At 35.4% G+C, this 24,992-nt stretch overlaps 1 protein-coding gene across 2 annotated transcripts in view; it reads left to right on the forward strand.

The window, feature by feature from the left end:
• LOC115209347 (G-protein coupled receptor GRL101) overlaps positions 1–24,992 on the forward strand; it is an 804,611-nt gene that overhangs the window by 603,508 nt on the left and 176,111 nt on the right. For both annotated transcript variants that reach the window (XM_029777716.2, XM_036501082.1), the window contains exon 10: positions 6,718–6,834. In XM_029777716.2, the coding sequence (XP_029633576.2) occupies positions 6,718–6,834 (117 nt within the window). The remainder of the gene's footprint in view (positions 1–6,717; positions 6,835–24,992) is intronic.

Here is a 24,992-nt window from a genome sequence, read left to right on the forward strand (position 1 = left end):
ACAACGACTATGCCATAATATATATGGACATGCGCAGAGAGCATGGGAGAGTCGGTGAGCTGAGAAAAACCGAGAGTTGCGTATTATCGAGTGTAATTATAAGTATTGTGTATCTTGAGCAGAACGATTTGCGAGAACGTTATTTATTATCTCGTTACATAGTACGTCGAACGTGCGATACAACACATACAATCACTGATAAAAGCAGTATACAGATATTTTCTAACGAACTAGTTTCCTAGTCACAAAATCAGTGATTCTACGACACTGTTTTCTATATATGGCAAGCGAGGTTAAAATCTCTCTTTCTGTCTTTCTCCCTCTCTATATGTGTGTGTGTCTGTATGTTTATATATATATATGTGTGAGTACATGTGTGTCTCCGTAGGTGCATACATTTATACATGCATGCGTATATATATGTATATATACATATGTGTATATATGTATGCATATATATATTACGGAGATGTACTTGCATAGCAAGTGATTTGATCTGAGATCGTGTGCTGGAACGAAAACAATTGCAGCGTGGAAGGTGTTTGTAAGCCATTTAAGAAACACACAAAAGCCGTTCGATTCACTTCAACATTTAAGTTTAATTTGTCAAAATATTTTCGTCGCTATAAGACCGCGACCTATTCTCTGACAAAAATCCGTGCTGCATCTGAGCTCAGATGTTGAAGTGAATCGAACGGCTTTTGCGTATTTCTTGAATGGCTTACAAACACCTTCCACGCTGCAATTGTATATATATATATATATATATATATATATATATATATATATATATATATATATATATATATATATATGAGGAGTATGTACACACACAGACATAAGCAGATATACAGACATACATTATGATATAGAGAGGAAGTGGCTTTCATTACTACATACATAGGTAACATGTATGTCTACATGATTATATATGTACATAGCTTCGTACGAATAACATTCAACGGACTAAATATTATGAATTAAATGAATAGTGCGTTATGGATATTGAATATAATAGCCTATAATCTCATTGAAACAATATTTGCTAAATTATCCTCATAGGCCCTCAAGGTAGAAATTTATGAAGCGGTAAATTTCAAGTTACACTTAATTAATTTGGCCCTTGTAAAATTAAATTATTGCAGCTAATCTCTTAGTTTTATTTTCTTTTCACTTTCTCATCCCATTTATTCATTTATATTTTTCTTATTTCTCTCGCTCTTTCCTGTAATATACGTACATACCTATAAACACAAACAAACACACACACACACACATATATAGTAACAGTACCGACTCAGTAACATCGTTATTCCTAGGACTGCCACATTCTCTTGACATATAATTATTACTACACATACATACATTCATACATACATATATACATACATACATACATACACACACACACACGCACACACACACATATAGTTTTAATTATATGTCTAGTTTTAATTATGAAGAGAAGTGAAAGTTTAAATCTGACTGTAGGTGGGGGTATCGTTAAATCCCTGAGAGATAAGGAAAGAGACAGGTACCTAAGTGCCGCAGGATCGCACAGTATTGGAAAGAAAATGAAAAAAATCTTCACACACTACAACAGAAGGATTAGGATGGTGTTCGATTCAAATCTAAGAAGAGGTTGTGTTACAAAGGTGATCAATAATTTCGATGAACCAACAAAACTAATTCTAATACTGTCTAAAAGGAAACACTCCTGTAACCGATTTAACACTTCTGCTATACTAGCGCTCACTGATTTATTATTATCTGATAATAAATAACTAAATTTCATCCAATCCGAACCCGTCCTATCCTGAAATTAATCTAACAAATCTAAGAATACAAACTACAAAATTTATATATAACAGAAACAATATTAACACTAATTAAAATTGCTTTCTACTAACATCTCTTTTTATATATCTCACATTAAGACTACACATTGACTTTGAAATTAAAGAAACTAATCATTTAAATCATTCACTAAATTAGTTTACGAATCTAACTCAACAAACAACACAGAAATAATGTAGCAATTTTTAAAAATCAAATATATATAAATTATCATTCAAAACGTAAATGAAAACGTTATTAATAACAGTCTAAAAAATTGTCAATTTTTAATGTTTTCATAGTGGTATAAGTTAACTGGTTGTCTATGCCCACAATCTAGCATAAACTAACTTTACTTAAAAGAAAACAACACTTTTCTAATATACGCAATATTTAATAAAAATATATAAACACCGTTAAGTGTGATTGCAACGGCAAATTTTCGTTATTTTATCAGCTTTTACCATCGTATTAAACCCAATTTCTTGCTCTGAAGTACTTCTAGAAATTATATAATCGCAAATAAGCAAAATTAAAAATCTATACATATATAAACATGTAACATAATTCTTCTAACTGAATTAATATATGGAGAAGCCTTCGTATTACAAATACATAACGAAAAGAATTAATAAATTAATAATACCTCTGCACAAAAACATCTTCATTTATCAACTTTTCATATATTAAATTTCTAAAACAGAATAACCCCGATGAACACAATACTTAATATTATTATGAGCACCTTCTAATCGTACAGGAAAGCCCCTCATGAATCCTGCTATATTTTTCTTACAGAACAATAGAATTATAAGCAATCAACGTCTTTGTATCACTCTCTACCCCATAAATAACGGTAGTTTATAAACCTTTTCACAAACAAAGAATCGTTAGTATTATTATATACCTCCCTATTCGACTTTGCCTTTCATCCTTTCGAGGTTGATAATATAAGTACTAGTCGATATAATCGACTTACTTCCTCTCCCGAAATTGTTGGACTTGTGACAAAATTTGAAATCACTATTGTTATATACCTCTCTCTCAAAAAAATTAAATCTATCCAGCGAGTTCCTCCATATTCGCCTTATTTCAATAACACTCATATCAAAATCAAAGAACCAGAATTAGGAGCCACCTCACGGGCTTCAGATATTCACAGGTGAAAAAAAAGTAAATTCATTTAAAAAGCGAATATTATACCAAGCAATCATGTTCTAGGAATGACAAGCAATAAAAGTGAATGCAGCATTTGTTAAAATTGGAACATTAGTTCCAGTCTTCAAAATTCGTCACACTAACTGAAACAAAAAAAAAGTCCTTATTTGGTATAGCTCATATTTTTGGAAAGTTTTTCTCTATGGCATTTTATTAAAGAAATCAAAGAACCAGTATTTTATATCCATAATTTTCATAATAACAATAATAATAGCCCTTCCCAATAAAGTCACAAGTCCTGAAATTTTGGGGCGGCAGGGAACTAGCCAATTACATCGAAGCCAGTGTTTCACTGGCACTTGATTTATCGACCCCCAAAAGGATGAAAGGCAAAGTCGACCTCGAGGAATTTGTTCTCAGAACGTAAAGACGGACGAAATTCTGCTCAGCATTTAGCCCGGTGCGGTAACGATTCTGCCAGTACACCGCCCTAAATAATAATAATAACAATAATAGGCATTGAAACTGCGTCTGACAAAAACAATGCAAAGAGTTAGACATCATCTAGAAATATGCTGAATTAATTCTACTAACATTCCTAACAGAGAAAGCTAAAGTCATTCAATTATCAATAAATAACCCTCCCCCACTACCTTATCACTTAAAATGATTAGCTATCAAAACGACAGTTCTTTTTGTCTAAGACCTTTAATTAAAGTTTGACAGCTTGAAGGAAATAATGACAAAAACTCAATTTTACAATCATGCTGTGCAATGATGTCATAATACGGGCTCCAAATTTTGGCAAAATGAGTGCAATTTTGTGGGAAGGAGCCAGTCGATAACCTCGATCACAGTGCTGAACTAGTTCTTACTTTATCGAAAGGATGAAAGACAAAGTCGACCTCGGTGAAATTTGAACTCATAACGTAAAGAACGCGATGAAAAGCCGCTAAGCATTTTGTCCGACACGTTAACGATCCTACTAGTTGACCACTAGGGATTAGAGTAGTACTGATAATTATTATAGCTATAATAATGATGATAATAAGAATTAATTTGTCGATGGGGTTTCAGATTAAGGAGTTTTTACAAAGACAGCTTGTAAAATATGGAAGGGTTACATAAAATCGCTTAAAGAGAAAAATTAGTGGATAAGAAATGAGATTAAAAGTTATTCATAATATACAAATATATGAACACATTGATGATCCGATCCTCCTGATACAGAAGAACCTATACATGGTGCCATACAATGAACCCATTCTTTAATGATAGAATTACCGCTGATCGTTCCTGCAAGCATTATTCTTTTTCTAGTTGAAGAGGGTTTGATGATTAAACTATCTATTATTTTTGAAGTCTTCGGAGAGAGTTTAGCTATTTTGGGTGAATATTCCCAATTTGATTGATCTTTATTACACTCATCTGTGGGCAAATAGTATCCGCAACACATTCAATACTGGAAATCTAGGATCGCCGATGTATAACATGTGCTTCTCACATATTTGATCGATCGTGGAGAACACCAATTCAGTAACATCCCTGTTGACTCCGGTCATAAATGTTATTTCACATAGTGGCTGGTCGATGTAAATATTGAAATTCTGCTTAAATATTGCTCTGTATTGTTTTGTTCAATCTCTTCTTGATCCATTTCTAAATGTTCGTAACTGGCTACCGCATCTTCTAATGGCAGCAGTCCTTATTCAGTGTTACGGTAATGATTTTTGCTATGGTCGTGATTCAAGTTTTTAGTAAGTTTCTCAAGGGAAAGATTTTTGTAGGCTCTTGATACTTTTATTTGCTGTGGATTTTCATTGATTCATTGTGCTAGGAAGAGCGGTATATTTCTTCTTTATGAATGTGGTTGATGGCATGATTGTTTCGCAATACAATGTGAGTATTTGTGATATTTTATATCACTATAGTTCTTCATTCTGTCCATGTAATCAATCGAGGGGTTTTCTCCAGGAAATAATTGTTTTTTACAATAAGTAGGCCTAGGAGTGACTGTGTGCTAAGTAGCTTGTTTAGGAACCACATGGATCCGGGTTCAGTCCCACTCCATGGCACCTTGGGCAAGTGTCTTCTACTATAGCCTCGGGCGGACCAAAGCCTTGTGAGTGGATTTGGTAGACGGAAACTGAAAGAAGCCCATCGTATATATGTATATATATATACGTGTGTGTATATGTTTGTGTGTCTGTGGACAACAGATGATACTGATGTGTTTACGTCCCCGTAACTTAGTGGTTCGGCAAAAGAGACCGATAGAATAAGTACTAGACTTACAAAGAATAAGTCCTGGGGTCGATTTGCTCGACTAAAGGCGGTGCTCCAGCATGGCTACAGTCACATGACTGAAACAAGTAAAAGAGTAAGTATAGTTCTTGATTCAATAGGAAAGTCCACTATTACTTTCCCGTAAGAATTCTGTGAACTGTGAAACTTGGAAATTGTTACATGGTTTGCTTGGCCGCATATTGTACTTACTTTATATCTTCTATAATTTTAATTGTTTCAGTCACTGGCCTGCGTCCATACAGAAACATTGAAGGATTTTTATGGAAAAGTTCGACTCCAATATTTATATTTATCGGTCTTGTTACCGAATCGCTAGGTTACGGGGACGTAAACAAACCAACACTTACCAAGCGCTGTGGGGTGACAAACAAAGACCCCAAACCACACTTACATAGATTCATACATAAACACATACACAGAGACAAACTGATTAACAGACAGACTGATAGACAGGCAGACAAAGAGATAGATAGATAGATAGATAGATAGATAGATAGATAGATAGATAGATAGATAGATAGATAGATAGATAGATAGACAGATGGATAAAAACATAGATATGTATACAACGAGTTTAGTGGGAGACATTTGTTCAAGCTACCACGTAGTGGGACTGAACCTATAACGACGAGATTGCAAAGTGGGCTCTTTTATCACTCAGCCATAACTGCGACTATTATATACATACATACCTGCATATTCCATCGCACGCACACACACACACAAACCGTAAACAAACCATAGTAAATATAGAAAACAACTTTCAGGGACAATAGTGGTTTATTGAGACGGAAGGTTGTGGACTGTTTCTCGAAGTACGATAAATTGAAAAAGTTCCTTTTATATTTGACGGTGGTCAACCACGGTTACCGGGTATGCGAAGAAGAATACAAGATACAAGAGTTAAAGAATGACTATATATATATGTATATATATATATATAAGAATTTTTTGCGTAATATGATAAAAGACCAAGGCCGTATAGATATTAGAGCATTTATAGATAGAAGGTCTTACAGCTGTTTCTAGGATATCAATTAATAATATCCCTTCATCGGGTATATATATATATATATATATATATATATATATATATATATATATATATATATATATATATATATATATATAACAGAAGAAAAGCGTCTGAATTTCCAGAAGAGATGTCACGAAAAAATAGCTAAATTTAATTTAATTTATTTCAATTTACTTTCACTTTTATTTCAGCATGACTAAATTGTGTTTTTAAAACGATTCAAGCGTTTAGCATATTTTAACAGAAATGAAAATACTTCTTTACTTTTATCCATCATTAATTTCACAAAGTATTAACATATTTGTTTTTCAACATGTGTTTGTGTATGTAAACGTGTATGTATATACTATTCATATACTATATTCTATTTTTTCCCACAGCCCTCCAGTTATGTACCAAAAATGAATTTCGTTGCTCTGATAATCGATGTATTGATAAAAAGTACCGTTGTGATGGAAAGGGCAACTGCTACGATAGAAGTGATGAGCACGGTTGTGGTAAGTTTTCTTTGTAGTGTTTCTCTAACATGTCACCTCATGTATGCATGTATATATGTGTGCATGTCTCTCTATGAATTTGCTTGTATACGTATATGGTTTGTGTGCCTGGAATTCTGGTGTTGTGCATGGATCTTTATGTCAATAAATATATATATATAAAACATCGTATTAACTTTGTTGAGATTACATGTCTTAATAAACATAGAATGCAGTCAAGATATACTGACATTTAGTTCTATATTATGAATTGGTATTTCAGAAAATAGAAAAAGAAATAAAATATATCAATACGTAAATCTAATGTTATTTCCTTCTTTTGTATCTGCTTTCAAATGATATTCGTATCGTCACTTTCAAAACCCCTTGATTCAGATTATTGTATACAAAGAGATCCAGTATAATTGTTCTATATCAGCAGATTACGAAGTTTTCATCACCACACGTCCGTTTTATCCTATTTGGAAAGAAGTCAGACGAATCATGCACATGTTTCACCACCAGCATCGTCACCCCCTACCACCATTTAATTTATATATAAATATATGCATATATATATATGTATATATATATATATATATAGAGAGAGAGAGAGAGAGAGAAAGAGAGAGAGAGAAAGAGAGAGAGATGTATATATATATATATATGCATGTATATATAGGGAGATATATATATATATGTGTGTGTATGTGGTCTATATATACAAGCATTCTTATACATTTATACTTACACATTTATACATACGAAAACAGAAATGCGTACGCACACACACATATACATACAAACGCGCTACACACATACATATACATGTGTCTGTGTGTATATACATATTTACATTCATGTAGATATGTGTGTGTGTGTGGTGTGTGTGTGTGTGTGTGTACGTATGTGCAGGAAGGTAATTCAGTCGTAGAATTAAATAGTTAAACAAAGAAGCTCTCCAAATATGTCTGTTAGTCTTCCTGACATAACAATGAATGTACCAAAATATACAATTCGCTTAGATATAGATTGAAAAAGTAATGAGTTGTCCCATTTATATTTATATTTTTATTTTTACAGTTATCGTTCTTCTTGCTAGATTTATATATTTATCACGTTCAACCTCTTCGGCTGGGAACATAATACACGTAGTTATCAAAGCGATGTTCTAAAGTCAGTTTCTAGAATTTCTTATCGTGCTTCTTTTTCTTTATTTCTCATTTTCAATTTTCAAAAGTAATATCGAGCCATAACTTCTCAATCATCTTATCAACACTTTAATATATCTTCCTTAATTATAGTCCGAAGTGTTCAGATTTTCTAAAGAGAGGCGGCTTTTTTTTTATCGAGACTATCTGCATTAAAACACATTACACTACATATCGTAGAAGCCCTTACAGTATACAATGCGGGACACTAGAAGAGGTAGATGAGCTAGAGGAGAAATAGAAGACCATACTGATTTAAGGTTTGAATTTAGTTTCCTTTACTTACACCTGGAGAAATGTACGAAAGCAATAAATCAATAAAAATAATATAATGTTATTATGATGACTGCAGCTTGGAAGATACGTATCATTAACTATTCAATAAACTATAAAGACTATAAAAAATTTATTAAGTGGTGTGAAAATACTCGTCGCACCAATGCGACCTAGTCACTGGCATATGCCACTGCATCTGTTTTGTGAAGTTGTTCGTTTTGTATATAGTTTCCAAGGTTGTAAATTATTTGTTTGTTTTTCTATATAGTTAGATGCTCAATGTTGGTTAGTTAACTTGGTATTTGGTTGTATTTCACACTTTCTTCTCTCTTCCTTCGTCATAGTACACAGAAAGTCAGAAGATTAATGACATCAAGGAGTGGATCCATCAAATAGAGAGATGTGAAAATAGTTGTAGCAGTGGTAGTCTACTAATAAGTAGATGTAGTGGCAGTGATATTAGGAGTAGTAGTGTTTGTAGTAATAATAGTGGCAGCAGAAGTACCAGTAACAGTGGTGCTATTATGTCCCATAAGTTTGCAGTTTTATGATTATGCGAGCTTGCAAAGATGATCCAATAGTTAAAGTGATAGTATGTTGTCAACTTAATGTGACAGCCCCATGAAAGGGAAGAATGCTACTGCTATTTAGTCCTAGGAAACACCGTTTCCTGTTGGCCTTGACATATTTCCTGTGTCCTTATGTTTTCAAAGGGGAGATAAGTACCTCCATCCAGCAAAACCAGCAACCAGAGACTAGTTTCAGAGTCATTGCTCATCATCAGTCTGAAGTAGCATGGCTTGCTAGCTTTATTCTTTACTCTATGAATAAATGGCAAACAGTCCTACATCTCCAAACAAAAGAGGGACTCATGAAAACCAAAGACATCCCCATTAGAAGAGGAATATTCCAGGGAGACACGCTCTCTCCACTCCTTTTCTTCTTGGCACTGTCACCTCTATCTGATATGCTAAATAGAACTGGATGCGGATATAAAGCGTTGGCGTTTCTCGTACCGGTGGATCCTTTGAGCTTTGGCAAGGATATCTTGCTTCAGCTTTTCTTTTATCTCCGGCAAATCTTTTTCTGTGATGTTACATTTGCGGAGCATTTTTGTTCTCTTTTTGTTGCTCAGTAGCGTTGATTGTTTGCTGATTTCATTAAGAATCGACAGGTCTTTTCTAATTTTTTTTATTTTGTTTTGGATGTTATTTATCCACAGGGTTTGTTTGGGTGGTGGTACTCCTGTTTGGGCGGGTTTCGGTGAGTATCCAGCTTCTTTTGTGGCTGCAGTGGCTGCTGCGTATATCAAGTCATTTAGTTCAGTGATATCACTTTTTTTTGTTCCAGTGGCTAGTTCAGTGACGGCTAGGTTTATGCTGTTTATAATTGGTGTTGTTATTTCGTTTATTTTTATTCTTGGGAGGTATGGTCGGTGATCCATTTTGGGCTCTGTGGTTTTCAGTTCTTTGATTATTTTATTTTTTATATTATCATAATCATTAGGCTCCCCTTCATTGTTTACATCGTGTTTGTTGGGAATGTTGCGTTTGTCTTCGTGTTTTACAGTTTCAGTGTTTATAGTATTGGGCATTGTTGTGTGGCTTCTATCTACATTTTCCTGGTGTATTTTTTCTTTTAAATGTTCTATTTCTATTTCTGATATTTTTTTGGCTTTGAGAATGTATCTTCGTACGTTAGCTAATTTATTAGGGTTCATTGCTGTATCCAAGTCTATATCTCTATTATTTTCCTTCCATATTTTATATGTATGTGTTGTTGTATTTTCATTTTTTGGGTAGAGCATTGCTGTGAAGTATGCGTGTAAGATAGAAATGTATTCCTCACGTGTCCATTTACGTCTTTTGGTTTTATTTGCGGGACATGAGGTACAACGTCCGGCCCATTATTTTGACGGTCGTCATTTTCGTAGGGTACCGGTCCGTTTATTTCTGTTGTCACATTATTTCGCACGTGTAGTTTTTCGTACATTTTTTTGTTGTAAGTTTAATGTACGTACCGCTCGATTGTTATTCTTGGGTTGAATAGTATCGGTGGCATTTAATTTCTTCGTAGTTCCTTTATACATGGTGTTTGAGGTCGGGGATGATCGTGATGTTCCACGCATGTTTACATGTGTTGTGTTAGAGGTGGAGATAATATCGAGTCAAAATACATCATTTCGTTTCGAAAATAGTAATAAATTTCAATTAGTATTACTTACTCGGATACAGTCCAATTCTTTGTTAGTAAATCTTTGGCTCCATAGGATGTCCTTGTTTTCGATGTTTGTGGATAGATTTCGGAGCTCTGTATTTTCCTTCTTACATCTTAAACATCCCCGGTGTTCTTCTTAAACGTCCCCGGTGTTCTCTCTTAAACGTCCCCGTTTATTATTATTATTATATTATTATTATTATTATTATTATTATTATTATTATTATCATTATTATTATTATTATTATTATTATTATTAAGGCGGCGAGCAGACAGAATCGTTAGCATACCGGGCAAAATGCTTTGCATCATTTCGCCTGTCCTTATGTTCTGAGTTCAAATTCTGCAGAGGTCGACTTTGCCTTTTATATATATATATATATATATATATATATATATATATTTACATATATATACACATGTATATATAAAAGAGACAGCACACATGAATATGTAAGTTCTACTTAAAATGTGTCTGCTGGCTTGGAGAGGGCGGTGTAAACTGCCGTTTTGCACACCAATGTCCCTGTCACATCAAGATGAAATAGGGTGGAAACTACCCGCTAAAAGGAAAGGATCACTTACCAGCTGCCCTAAAACGGAAATAAGCAGGTGTAGAGCGCACTGCAACCAGTCATATGGACGTGTAGTTAAAAGAGCAGCTGCTGAACAACAATCCTTTTTTGTACATGGCACAAAAGACTGTACAGCAAATGATCTGACTACATGAATATCACAGATGGGACTATCGCCAATACACAAGACCACCACAGTAAATGGACCGAAGGTGAACACCGCTGGCAACAACACAGACATCACATCGGTACTCTTACTGAACATCAGAGGCGGCGAGCTAGCAGAATTATTAACACGCCGGACAAAATGCTTAGCGGCATTTCATCCGTCGAGCTGGCAGAATCGTTAGGCGGCGAGCTGGCAGAATCGTTAGGACGGTGGGCGAAATGCTTAGCGGTATTTCGTCTGCCATTACGTTGTGAGTTCAAATCCCGCCGAGGTCGACTTTGCCTTTCATCCTTTCGGGGTAGATAAATTAAGTACCAGTTACGCACTGGGGTCGATGTAATCGACTTAATATCTATGTCTGTCCTTGTTTGTCCCCTCTATGTGGGTAATAAAGAAATAGGCATTTCACCCGTCTTTACGTTCTGGGTTCAAATTCCGCCGAGGTAGACTTTGTTTATCATCATTTTGAAGTCGATAAAATAGGTACCAATTGAGCACTTGTTCGACGTAATCGACTCCTCCTGCTCCTGAAATTGCCGGTCTTGTGCCAAAATTTGAAACGATTCTTACAATAGAGGAAATAGAGAATCTCCCTGTAAACATGTTGGAACAGAACTTTTAAAGACTAATAGGATTGTATATTGGGATATATAGTGTTCTGTTATCTTCCTTTTGAACATTTTTACCATTATATTTAAGTAACATTGATTTGGTAATATGGGACTGGTTCATTAAATTCTCTTGTCTGAGAATCAAAATTTTTTTTATACCAAAATCAGAAATTAAAACTGATACTTCTCATTTCTGTTCTTATCAGAATTTCTATTTGAGGAATAAACGGAAATAAAAGTTTTCTCGATGAAGAGTTTTCTAAAGTAGACTATATGAAGAAATAATTATAAAAAACAATACTCAGAAAGAAAATCTCCATAGCTAATAAGTAATTGTTGACATTCTATGAAATACCTATTTGTTTACTACCCACAAGGGGATAAACACAGAGAGCACAACCAAGGACAAACGGATTAAGTCAATTATATCGACTTCAGTGCGTAACTGGTACTTAATCGACCCCGAATGGATGAAAGGCAAAGTCGACTTCGACGGAATTTGAACTCAGAACGTAGTGACATTGTAAGAAATACCATCATGTTGTAAATGTCTGTTCACGGTAGGTTTGCTGTGCGATGATTTTTTGAAGCTCAGTCATCACAAACAACCGGCAATTAAGGACTAATAATTAAGCATGAATTCTGTACATCTTACAGTCATGCATTGAAATATGTCAGACTGACAAAAGGGTTGAAGATATAATAAAATGTTCAATGAAACATATTCTCTAAAGTGTCAAAATTTAACAGGAATGTCCAAGCTTAACATGAATGCTTAAGGTCAAGAATAATTTGCAAGGTTATTAAATGATGTATGAGAATATCTTAAAAAGTATTCATAGATTCCAATATTTCTAATTTCTTTCTGCTACCTTTTCCTTGTTACTTTATCAAAGTTCGCTATATTGTCTTTAAATTGTCATATCATTTTATAGAGTAGTCATTTTGGGCTGAATGTAGCCATCGTGTAATCGATCCAGGCACATGATATGTTTTTATTTCTTACTGCTGTACCAGCTCATTAACAAGAAGTTGGCTTTTCACGATACATTAAATGCATAACCATAACATAAAAGCTTTTCCATATTTGATTAGTTATCCTCATGCAAAGCAAAGATGACTGGAACCATTCATCAACAATTGATAGTCATGTTATATATGAGTATATAGGAAATTGTGTTTTGAATGGGTAATAGGATTGTGTATCAGGACATTGTGATTTGTTATCTTTCTTTTGAACTATTTTACAATTATATTTAAGTTGTATTGATTTGGTAATATGTAATTGGTTCATTAAATTCTCTTGTCAGGGAATCAGAATTTTATTTTTTTATCCCAGAATCAGAAATTAAAACTGATACCTATCGTTTCTGTTCTTATCAGAATTTCTATTTCAGGAAAACGTGAAAATACATTTTGTCTGGATGAAGAGTTTTCTGAATGTAGAATGTATGAAGAGTTGATTGTAAAACAAAAAACAAAAAAAAACAATAATCAGAAAGAAAATCTCAAAAGCTAATAATTATCGACATAGTAAAATGACACCATTATATTGTAGATATCTGTGCAATGATGACGGCAACGTTTGATAATTGTTGAAGCTCAGTCATCACACACAGCGGGCAATTAAAACCAAAACCTAGATCCAAGTGCAAAACAAACTGAGATGAGGAGACAGTAGTCTGAGGCTGAGTACTTGAGAATCTCTCTCAGGCGACTCTGGAGGAATGAAACTGAAGCTAATGAAACATTTGTTAATTTCATAATTTGCCCACTATAAAATGTTACAAGTTGTTCCTGCAACTTATAGACACATTTACAAGTTGACGGACAAGGCCATTTGCGAATCGCGTGTCTTTGCCAACGAAACTATGTGATGGTAACAATTGAATAACAAAAACATCAAACCTTTTATCTGATCGTCCAATGTTCTACTAGTTCTAAAAGCATTACTAACGAATCTTATTTATAAGACCGTAACATTACAGCTACCAAGTTAATGAAATTATTCTAAATAGTGTGTAGTTGTATGGGATTAAGTAAGAAAGTAGAAATGACTGTATTTAAAGGTGTGCCAATTACTACTGTTCAGTGTTTATTTATAAATCATATAAATATACAGCATAAACTATATGTGTATTTATGTTGTTAATTGTATAAAGATATAGAAAGATGCAACAGAATAGTTCTACAAAGATGACAATTTTTTTTTCTGGAACCTTTTAAGGATAAAGAGGAAACAGTACCTATAGCCACAACAGGCTTCTCCAGACTCACATGTACGAAGTATTTCAATTGTTAGGAATTATAATTATTTCACATTTGTGTTGACTTTTGAGATTTTGGTTTTGTAAAATTTGGTGAACACATGAAAAGTTGAAGCATCTGTTATATTGCTAGATGCTAAGTACTCTATCATAAATTTTTAATGACATTTATTCATTATTTAGTGTAGATGAGACGAGAAATGTGTTGTAGCTCGATGTAATGTTATGTATCAATACATGTAGCAGTAACTAAACACAACACCATGTTCCAGTCATCAGACGCTGATTCATTAAAGGTGACTTTAAAATACAACCCACTCATTGCTAGACTGAACAAAAAGTTTTGTGTTTCAAACCATAATTAGCCTTTATTAATTTTAAAATGGCAGTTTACTAAAATGTTTAACAAAATACAGCTATCCCGAAAGATTTCCTATTTATAACATTTGGGTCAATTAAAGTGCGCAGGGCAGGTAAGCGAATGAGTAAGACAGCGAAGTAGCAATTTTGAGAAGAAATTGTATATCATATAAATTAACCAAGGTAAATTTCAGCAATAATGGATCCAGACCATATCTAACTTAATGGCACACTGAAAATATTCCTGAAACTATGAGGGTTTCTGCGAGATCTCTTAAACGTATCCCTAGTGGCCATGGGAGTGCCGTCAACATCATGTTCAGCTGCTATAGAGTACGCCCGAAGTCCAGCAGCAACAGCGGCATCGGCTAGATTTCCAGTAAGTAAAGAAATACAATATGCAGAAGTGGGAATGTTGCTACTAATAAACAGTCTTTAATGGCCCCAGTAATATTGCAATCGTTATTATTATCAATTGTTGGGAGAATTGTTACGGTATCGGAAAAATATTTTGCGATAATTTATTCCGGTTCTTTACGTGCTGAGTTCAAATCTTGTCGAGAGCACCATTACCTTTTAACCTTTTGAGGTCGATAAAATGTAAGTACTGAGGTTGATGTACTCGACTAACACCATGACCCACAAAATTCTTTGATTTCCTTGATTTCCTACAGAAAAGCCCTTAAAGCAGCTGACACTCTTTTCTCTTCTTTCCCTTCTCTACAAATACGCCAACATTAACAGTAGGTTACTTAAATACCCATTGCATGAGATGAACAGAAAAACCTACTCAGTGACCTTGAAACATAGGCCTATTTGAGCTGGCCTGGAATGGTATGCGGAGTAGCAGAGTTGTTTCGGGAAGGGGTCCCGAATGGTATGCGGAGTAGCAGAGTTGTTTAGGTCGGTCTTTCTCATCTCATCCCGAACGTTACGTTTGTTGTTCTGGATATGAACAGCGAGAAGCAAGTGTCTTCAGACTGGTAACTGTACGCGTCATCAGGAGTCGGGCTACCAGATTTATTTTGGTGTAACGTCCCGGTCTTTGGTGTTAGTGGTTGATTTGGAATGCCATATTTGATGTACGTTTGGATCACTCTGATACGGGTGATCTAGGTAGGTTGTATAGTCAGGGACTCGGTCACTGGAAACTGAACACGTCTCACCAGACGCACCAAGCTTACAGGAAGAGGATTCGAAAACTTGTTAAAAAGGAGTTGACAGGGTCAATTCCAACAACCGATAGTTTTTACTTCTACATGAGCTATAAGATTAAAGCCAATAAGGTTTAATAAGGAAATAATGATAAAGGACTCTGGAGTAGAAGGAGAGCTAGAAGAGGCGCTTAGGAAATACATTCAGATTGATGTGTTAGCGGCGAGCGGACCCTTGACAAACCTCATCAGCGCGAAACTAGATGAATGCATTTTCAGAGATACAGCAAGTGCTCTAAATCAATGAAAATCGAAAGATGTTCGATGGGCCCGAGTGGTAGAGGTGCAACGTACACAAAAACCTAACACGATTTTTGTTGGTTTGGAAGACTCACGTGTTACTTCATTGAAGGAGATATAAACAGTACGTCACTGAACTATTTTTGGTGGTCATAGATCGGCTCCGGAGTTCTGCGTAGGGCCGATGGTAGCCGATTAAATACAGATAAAGATGGTTGGCTGCTTGAGAAAACAAGAATCCGAGCAAGGGGAATAAGTTTTGGCCTGTAACACTGTTAAATACTAACTTGTAGATTTTGGCCAAGATTGCAGCTAAAATATTGGCGCTTGTCGTCGCTATTGTGGTAGGTCAGGCACAGGCATCTCCCATTCCAGGCACATCTATCTAAGACAACTTTCATCTCACACAAAGCATGATAGGAAGAGTGAGTAAGGAACCTGTCATGGATAGGGTCCTGATGAATTTAGATCATTCGAAAACTGATCAATACTTGGTGACTATTCTCACAGCAGTGGTTTCGGCACAGTATTGAGAGGATGGTTCACTTCCATGTTGTGCGATATTTGCTTTACATGCAAATTGGGCGTGTTAGCGCCTAAGGTTACAGGTCTCATGGAGCATCCAGCGTAAATTATTTAGGTGATGCTACCGTAATAGTGTCGGACATCAAATACAGTTGAACGGTACTACTCAGGAAGACTACGAAACTGTGACAGAAGCAACAATTAATCAGGAAATATTGGTACTCCTGCATAGCCACACCATCCGACAGCATCGTGACCTGGTTTAATGGACAAGAATTGGGAAGAGTTAATGAACAGGACCACCAATCTTAGGCAGAAATGAGCTGAGATGAAAGAAATGAGCCTGAGATAAGTTAGATGTGGCTGACGCCTACATTGCGCTAACGTGCCGTGCGCTAGTTCGTAGATGACTGCAACACTTGCTCTTTCATTTTCTGTGGAGATAACAGGTTACTCAAGTGAGACACTCCATTTGCTGTGAACATCTGATATTTGGAAAACTTAGAATGCCATGGCTAATGAACCACAGACATGAGGCAATGACATCTCCAACACATCTTCGATGTGAACAGTGTGATCTCCGCTTTCAGAATCACTTCTCTACAACTCGTCTCCTTGCCTGAGCTTAAGCCTTGGATCAAACGTAAACCGAGGTAGAGCACATGGCACTGAGAAGATCATCAGGTGCGCATGGCCAGTACGCCAATGCTATTGTTGGAAACTCTACCATGGCGTTGTATAGAGGATTGTGGTGAGTAAGAACGTCGCCGTTCTCGGAGGCTCAAGACGAAAACCAAATGTTCTAGTCTGGAGAACTTTCGGTCAAGGGTTTGTGGAAAATTTCCATAAATCTGTGACCTGGTTGATCTACGGGTGCATTGCCAGTTAGAAATAAACTTCACAGGTATGGTAATGCAGCCAACGGCGCATGTCGGAGATGCGCGCAGAGTGACGAAACTCTTGCACGCACCCGTGGATTCATGCCGAATACATCCAATGACGTGCAGGATGGGTCCGACTAACGGCTGACTTCAGTGAATATGCCCCTGCCAGAATAGCAGGAAGGACAGGTAATTTGCCTCTGCTTCAGGACTGTAGTGAAAGATGTTTTGTACTGAAATGACTGAATTTATTGAAGTAAGACACCTTCTTCTTCGCCCACGTTCCCACGGACATTTTAAGTTCCCTTTGAACAGAAAGGTAAGGGTTGAGAGGGAAGCGCTGACCTCATCATTGAATTTGTTGAAAGGTAGGTGAATGTGGCAAGGATGGCCCGAGTGAGTGTACCTCAACTAAGGTGGAGCCTGTAAGATGTACGGTACGAATAGAAAAGGGGCGCATTGCAATGATGTCCATGATGATCGAGGTCACCCCAGACCTGTAGTCTTATTTAGTTACCTCTATGTGTAATCAAGGAACCCCACAAAAATATCATCGATAAGAATTTTAAAAAGCATTAAAACAAATTTTCCTTATTAGGTAATGTAATTGTTATCTTATTCTTGTGAACTACTATTGCTTTTCTTGTTTGCATGTTTCTATAATTCCCTGCTGTCTTTCTATTGTCAAGGATTGTGTGAATAAGATGCCAGTTGCCAGCTCAATAGGCTTACTTGCAACAGCAAAAGACTGGGAGACGAATGTTGAACGGGGACTCAGCCAAACTATCGCCAATAGTTCTGTTAGTTATAACTCTTAATTTCAGGGGGGAAAACACATTCAGTGAAAGATAACACAATATGCTAAACTGTCAGATTTAAACCAAAGCTAAGGAAAACAAAAGAAGGTACGATCCAATTGAGGTGAGACGCACTGTGTTTACAAAGGTTGCATCATACAGAGCATCGCCGAGTCCAGTAGGTGATGAACCATCAATATACCTATGGAAGCAGCAGAGATTTTTTTCAATGCAGCTATAAGACCAGTAATAGTGCAAACTGGATAAAAGCTGTGATTTTATCAGCCAAAGCTGCGTCGCATTGGCGGGGATTTCTCTTTGTTTTTCCATGCATCTGGCAAAGAAAAGTGAAAATGTGTTCAGGCGCGTCACACGAATTTGTATGGAAGATCTCTGTATGAATGTGTCTGTGCATATATACATATACATACATGCAAACATATCGTCATACATACATTCATACACACATACACACATGCACACACACACACATAAACACGTGTGTGTGCGTATGTGTGTGTATATGAATTGGCACAGGTGTGACTATGTGGTAAGAAGTCCGCTTCCCAGCCGCATGGCATCTTTGGCAAGTGTTTTCTACTATATTTCTATATACGTAGTAGATACACACTCACAAATATGCATGATTATATATATATACATATGCATTTACGCATTTGTATATGCGTGTATGAGTTTGTTTGTCTGGATATGTAATAAGGAATCTCACTTGTTCGCCAGCGAGGATTCAATTATCCGATCAACAGATTTAGCAATTCTTGAATTATCCTGTAGCGATTGCGGAGTCCATAGAGTTAAAGAATAATTCCTCGCTTAAAATAATTCTTCGGCACAATCAGCAAGGAACACTTTGTGATTAGGCCGTGTTATTTGCATAACAGAAAAAATATATATGTACGTGTCTGTCTGATATTATATTAGATTTTACACACATAGACATACGCACACAAGCACACGTATAAATGTGTGCGTGTATGTGTGTGTATGTGCATATGTGTTTATCTAATATATAATTATGTGTATACATTGGGATTTTAAAATGTCTAAGTCATTAAAATTCTCTAATTTCAAGAATCGGAAAAATCAATAGTCATCAAGACATTTTAAACTAAAAATAACAAATTTTGTCTTACTGTCGTTGGAACTGTTTTATATGTTAACAACTTAACAACATATTATCTGAACGCACAAACATTGACAAAATTAAATTGCAGGTTTCTTTTTGTTGATATTGTGTAAATCTTTCACGCACGCCCAAGATATAGACGTGAGCATATACTTGTGCGCGAGTGTTATATGGAAAGATAAGTAGATAGATATACAGATAGATAGGCAGATGCATACATACATACATAAATATGTATGTGTGTGTGCGCGCGTTTGTGTGTGTGTGTGCGTGTGTGTGTGTGTGTTTGTGTGTCTAAATAATTTTGTCTTAATATCCAGGATGAAAGTTTGTCTTCCTTATACAACGAAATGTTTCGAATAATATCTTCATCATAGCTGGTACCATCATAATTGTACCATCTGGGTTACTGCTGTCTCACTGTAGTACTATTCGAACCTGGCATCATACCCTTTATCAAATTTATGGGAGCGATTTGTTCATATTGCGTTGTCTATCAGAGGAATGGTTTTCATATTAGACATTCCACTATTTGTGGTGCGGCTAGTTATATTACTCTTGAAGCAGTACGTATATATATATATATATATATATATATAATATATATATATATAGCTTGGCTGACCTTGGCACTAAACTCATGTCCACCAGGGAAACTACTACAGGTTAACATTTAATCAGTTAATATAAGTTCTCCATATAAATATAGCGGAAAGCAAGCCGTCACAGGTCTCAGAAAGGAAAAAAAAATCCACTTCACGTTCAATGAATACAGATAGTTGTATCGTGGTTACAGTAACTTACATTATCTGGGAAGAAAAGTCTTGAAGAAAGTACAAGATCAAGATATAATATCTTATTATAAATAAATGAGAAAATATAGAAATAGTGTAGGGATCTCTCTTCTCTCTTACTCGCATTTCCTCTCCTGTCTCTCTCTCAGCATATCTACGTATGTATCTATCTATATCTATATCTATCTATCTATCTATCTATCTATCTATCTATCTATCTATCTATCTATCTATCTATCTATCTATCTATCTATCCATCTATCTATCTATCTATCTATCTATCTCTCTCTCTCTCTATATATATATATATATGTATATACATATATCACATCGATTATCATTGCATTTCGATGCTATGAGTGATTCGTCATTGTTGTTTAGGGTCAAATTTTGCCTTTGCTAATAATTGTTTCAAGTTTGGCTGTCTTTCACTTAGAATCATAACCCGATCCGTGAGTATATCCTTTAATTCATTACTTTGAACAATGATCGGCAAGTTTACTTTGGCAATGCTAAAGATATTTTGGTGACACCAAAATATCCATGTCAACAAAATATCTTTAGCATTGTCAAAGCAAACTTGCCAATCATTGCTCAAAGTAATGAATTAAAGGATATAATCATGGATCGGGCTGTGATTCTAAGTAAAAGACAGTCGAAGAACTTGAAACAATTATTAACAAAGCAAAGTTCGACCTAAGTAACAATGACGAATCTTTCATTATATCGAAATGCAATGATAATCGATGTAGTACATGTCAGTTCATACATACCGATCAATATATGAACACAAAAGCCGAAAGAATATTAACAAATGCAAATACGAACTGCAAAAGCAGAAATTTAATTTCCTGCATCAAATGACCGAATTGTGAAGAGATAGACGTTGGTCAGACTAGGCTTGCATTATCGGAGCGTTCACGTGTGCACCGACAGCAAATTCGGGACCCTGATGTCAAATACCAACCATTTGGCAACACGTAGTCAGAAGAAGTTTATAGTATTCCCATTCTACAAACTACACAACTAAAGTGAAATTGAGAGAAAAGTTAGAGAAAACAATTTTATAGATAAATTCAAACCCGTTCTAAATGGACAGTTATAATAACTGATAATTAAAATGATGATGGTAATAATAATAAGTATTACTGTTATTACTACTGCTACCACCACCAGCACTGTTAGTGGGTGGTAGTAGCGTTGACCAAATAAACATTAACTCGATTGAAATGTAAAAGATTCTGGAGTAGCAATAGAATTCAATGAAAACAGAAATGTTGTTTCAAACATTCCAAAATATAGCCAAGCAATTATTCCTTTAAGTGTTGTCAAAGTAAACAATCCTTGACATACCCACCAAACTGTAACGTCTAGGTCACATACTGATTGGTCGAATACATTTTGAACATAGTTGGTGTACTCACTATCCCATGCCATCTAAGTCACATGCTGATTGGTTAAAATACAGTTCGTAAGATTCAGCCTGCTGGACCCCGTCAGAGGTTATTTAAAGTATAAAAACAACCATTTCGCTAGTTATCAATTGTGAAACACGATCGTCACTATATAAACCTGATGAATGCGTAACGCATGAAAGTACTAGTTTATTTCAATAATGTAAAAAATAAAACGTGAAGATCAGACTAAGTTGGAATTTCATTGATTAATATATGCATCAACAAACAGGTATGGGAGATGAACCCACATCACCCAAGGAATCGGCTGAGTGTTTTACCGTTCAGTTAAACGGCCCGCTGATACATCATACACTGATGTATAGGTTATTGAACAACCACGTGTGTGTGTATATATAAACAGACTTACATTTGTTTTTTATTAGAAGCGTCGAATGTGCATTGTACGATACAAACAAGTAGATGATGGCTGTTTGTTGAATTCTTCCACGTTGTAAGTGTAATTTACCCATTATTTCTGCTGCGTTCGAAATTATATTCCCTTCTTGATCGTACCGTATAACACACGTTTTGACGATTCTAACAAAAACAAATGTAAGTTTGTTTATATATACATATGTAGTGGTTCAATAAGCTATTTAGATACTGGAAAAGGGATAAGTATTTGCGAAGGGAACCTACTTTTCATCGACAACTGTAATTGTCATACGCTGATGACGGGTCAATATCCAGAAACTCGAGTCCGTGTGTATCATAAGTTGAAGACGGGAAGGATGGCTTCCCTTTGCAAATACTGATAGGGCACAGAAAGTGTGTCTAAAGCCAGCTGGAGGAGGTGTCCTCCTGGGGCTACAAACTACAGTAGCATCCACCATTAGGGGTTAGCCATATTTAAATGGCAAATATACGTCACGATGTGTTGCAGCTACTGTTTATAACTAGCTCTAAGATTTATTATTGCTTGATTACACCTTTTCGATATCAGTGTCTTTACAATACTGGAAAAGGGATAAGTATTTGCGAAGGGAACCTACTTTTCATCGACAACTGTGATTGTCACATGCCGATGACGGGCAATAATGTAAAAAATAATGGCTTCCCTTTGTAAATACTGATAGGGCACTGAAAGGGTGTCTAAAGCCAGCTGGAGGAGGTGTCCTCCTGGGGCTACAAACTACAGTAGCATCCACCATTAGGGGTTAGCCATATTTAAATGGCAAATATACGTCACAATAACTGTATCGCTATTAAATAATTGTGATAATTTAAGTTATATTTATATAGTCCAATATTTATTCTTAAAGTATAGTCTCTAAATACATTAGCAGCATCTTCCTAAGTCTATCAATCTGATTGACGTTTATCTCTGGTGAGTCCAAAATCTGTACAGACGAGTGCATTTAAGATATATATATATATATATATATATATATATATATATATATCTTACCTGCCAGACATCTTGGCTCAACTATGCGAGCCCATCACAAGATTGGATAAATATCAAATAGCTAAAAACGTGCTCAGCACCCCGCTCGCCCCACCGCTCATTCGTATATAACAATAATCGTATTAGAGAAATAGCTCCGTCATAAGAATTTGGACAAATAAAGGTATGTTAGATACTATAAAAAAGTAAATACTTCGTTTATCGAAGTTATGTTCAGTTTTAGAGTCAGCAAAAATAAACACCAAGCGGAAAGTGTAATCGAAACCAGGTGAAACATGTGTAAGTTTCGTTGGAGTGGGGTGGGGTGATAATCTCAAAAATAAAGCAATCATCGGAACTAACATGCCATTAAGAAACAGGTTCTGTTTCTACGAGCGTCTGTATGTGAGTGTGTATTTTTTCGTTGTAATTGCGAAAACGAAAACTAGAATAGAAATATCTTGATCTGTCGGAGATATATTACTGAAGGGGGAAAATGTTTGTGAAATGTAATTTTCGAACGAAGTCAAGTTGAACTTAATTTTTCAATCAAATGCTCCGTGAAATCCGAAATATTACTTCTTAATTTTTTGGAAAAATAAAAAATCAATAAGAGCTTTCAAAATATCGAACAGTTTAGATTTTCAGTGGATCTCAGTGGGTTTACTAGATTCGTTTTTCATAATGTTAATGTAATCACAAAATAAGCCAAAAAAAAAAGAGAATTCCAACAGTTGTACAGTATGTGTGCTGTGTACATATACATACGTGTATGTGTGTGGTATGAGTGTCTGTGCGTGTGTGTGAGTGTGTGAGTGAGTGCGTGTGCGCGTTTATAGATGAAGTATTTCATAGTTGATCCCCAATTAACATACTTTGTCTCAGTTCAATATTATTATCTGAAGTTGTTTTCTTTTTTTATCATCGTGATCAACGCCGATGATTTTCCAATCAGTTTTTATTTATTTATTTATTTATTTATTTATTTCTGGTAACATCTGTAGTTGATATGTGCATCACTAATTAAACCTCGACTTCTGACCTGCAATTACATTGTTTGCTGCGAGTTATTTTTATATTGTGCGTATTTAAGTTTTACATTTCCACTATATAAAAAATGGAAATCAGAAACTAAATCCAAACAATACAATATATAAGAATAAAATCTATGTAAGTGAATGTTTAAGAAGCAAAACAAACAGCAGCAAGTCAATAATGTGAGAGTTTACCTCTGAACATGACGCTCTATGAATACTAAGCTTTTAAAACCTCGGGGAATTCTGCTCGTAGAAAAGTCGTTTCAAAATTTGCTTAATAATAGTATTGCGTAGTATGTCGTTTTGTGGATTGAAGTTGAATTAGGTTACATGTACATCATGACAGTTTAGAATTCAGTAGTATCTATAGGTTCTTTTATGTGCTTAAGTGTTCATGGCTGTACGTGTTTGTGCGCGTCTGTGCATTTGTGAATATGTATGTATACATGTTTCTTAATGTATCTGTGCCAATGTGACGAGGAAATAAACTAGCTGAATGTTTGAATAATTTGCATCTATCGTTGTTACTGGTTGTTTGTTTTTTTCTGCTGTTGTTGTGAGGGGCTAGTGTTTTCATTTGCCAATGAATGGGTGTTACACAGGTAACAGATTTATTGCTATTTTGCTGTTGTTGATCTTCACATACTGAGTGCCAGCTGTTTGTTGTGAGTAATGTTAAATGTATATGTTACGGAGTTACGTTTAATGGTGTTTCTAATATATGTGAGAACAGCTGATATTACATCCGAGAGAAAATCAGATTTACCGACCATTTCTATCTCTACATCGACTAGTTGATGCGATGCACTTTTTAAATTGTCGGCTTAGCAGAACCGAAAATAATCACCTTGAAATGTAAGGCACAGCTAATAAGTATCTATCAGCAGATTGAGGTTGCAAAATATGCTAAACGTGTTTTTTCTATAGTCATCTATTTCCAAATGTATGAATTCTACTAAAATGCTATTTGCTACCTAAATTACAGGGAGAAGAGATTCTCGTTGTTGCAGCAAT

This window comes from Octopus sinensis, linkage group LG3, assembly GCF_006345805.1.
Source record: "Octopus sinensis linkage group LG3, ASM634580v1, whole genome shotgun sequence".
NCBI classification, from domain to species: Eukaryota; Metazoa; Mollusca; class Cephalopoda; order Octopoda; family Octopodidae; genus Octopus; species Octopus sinensis.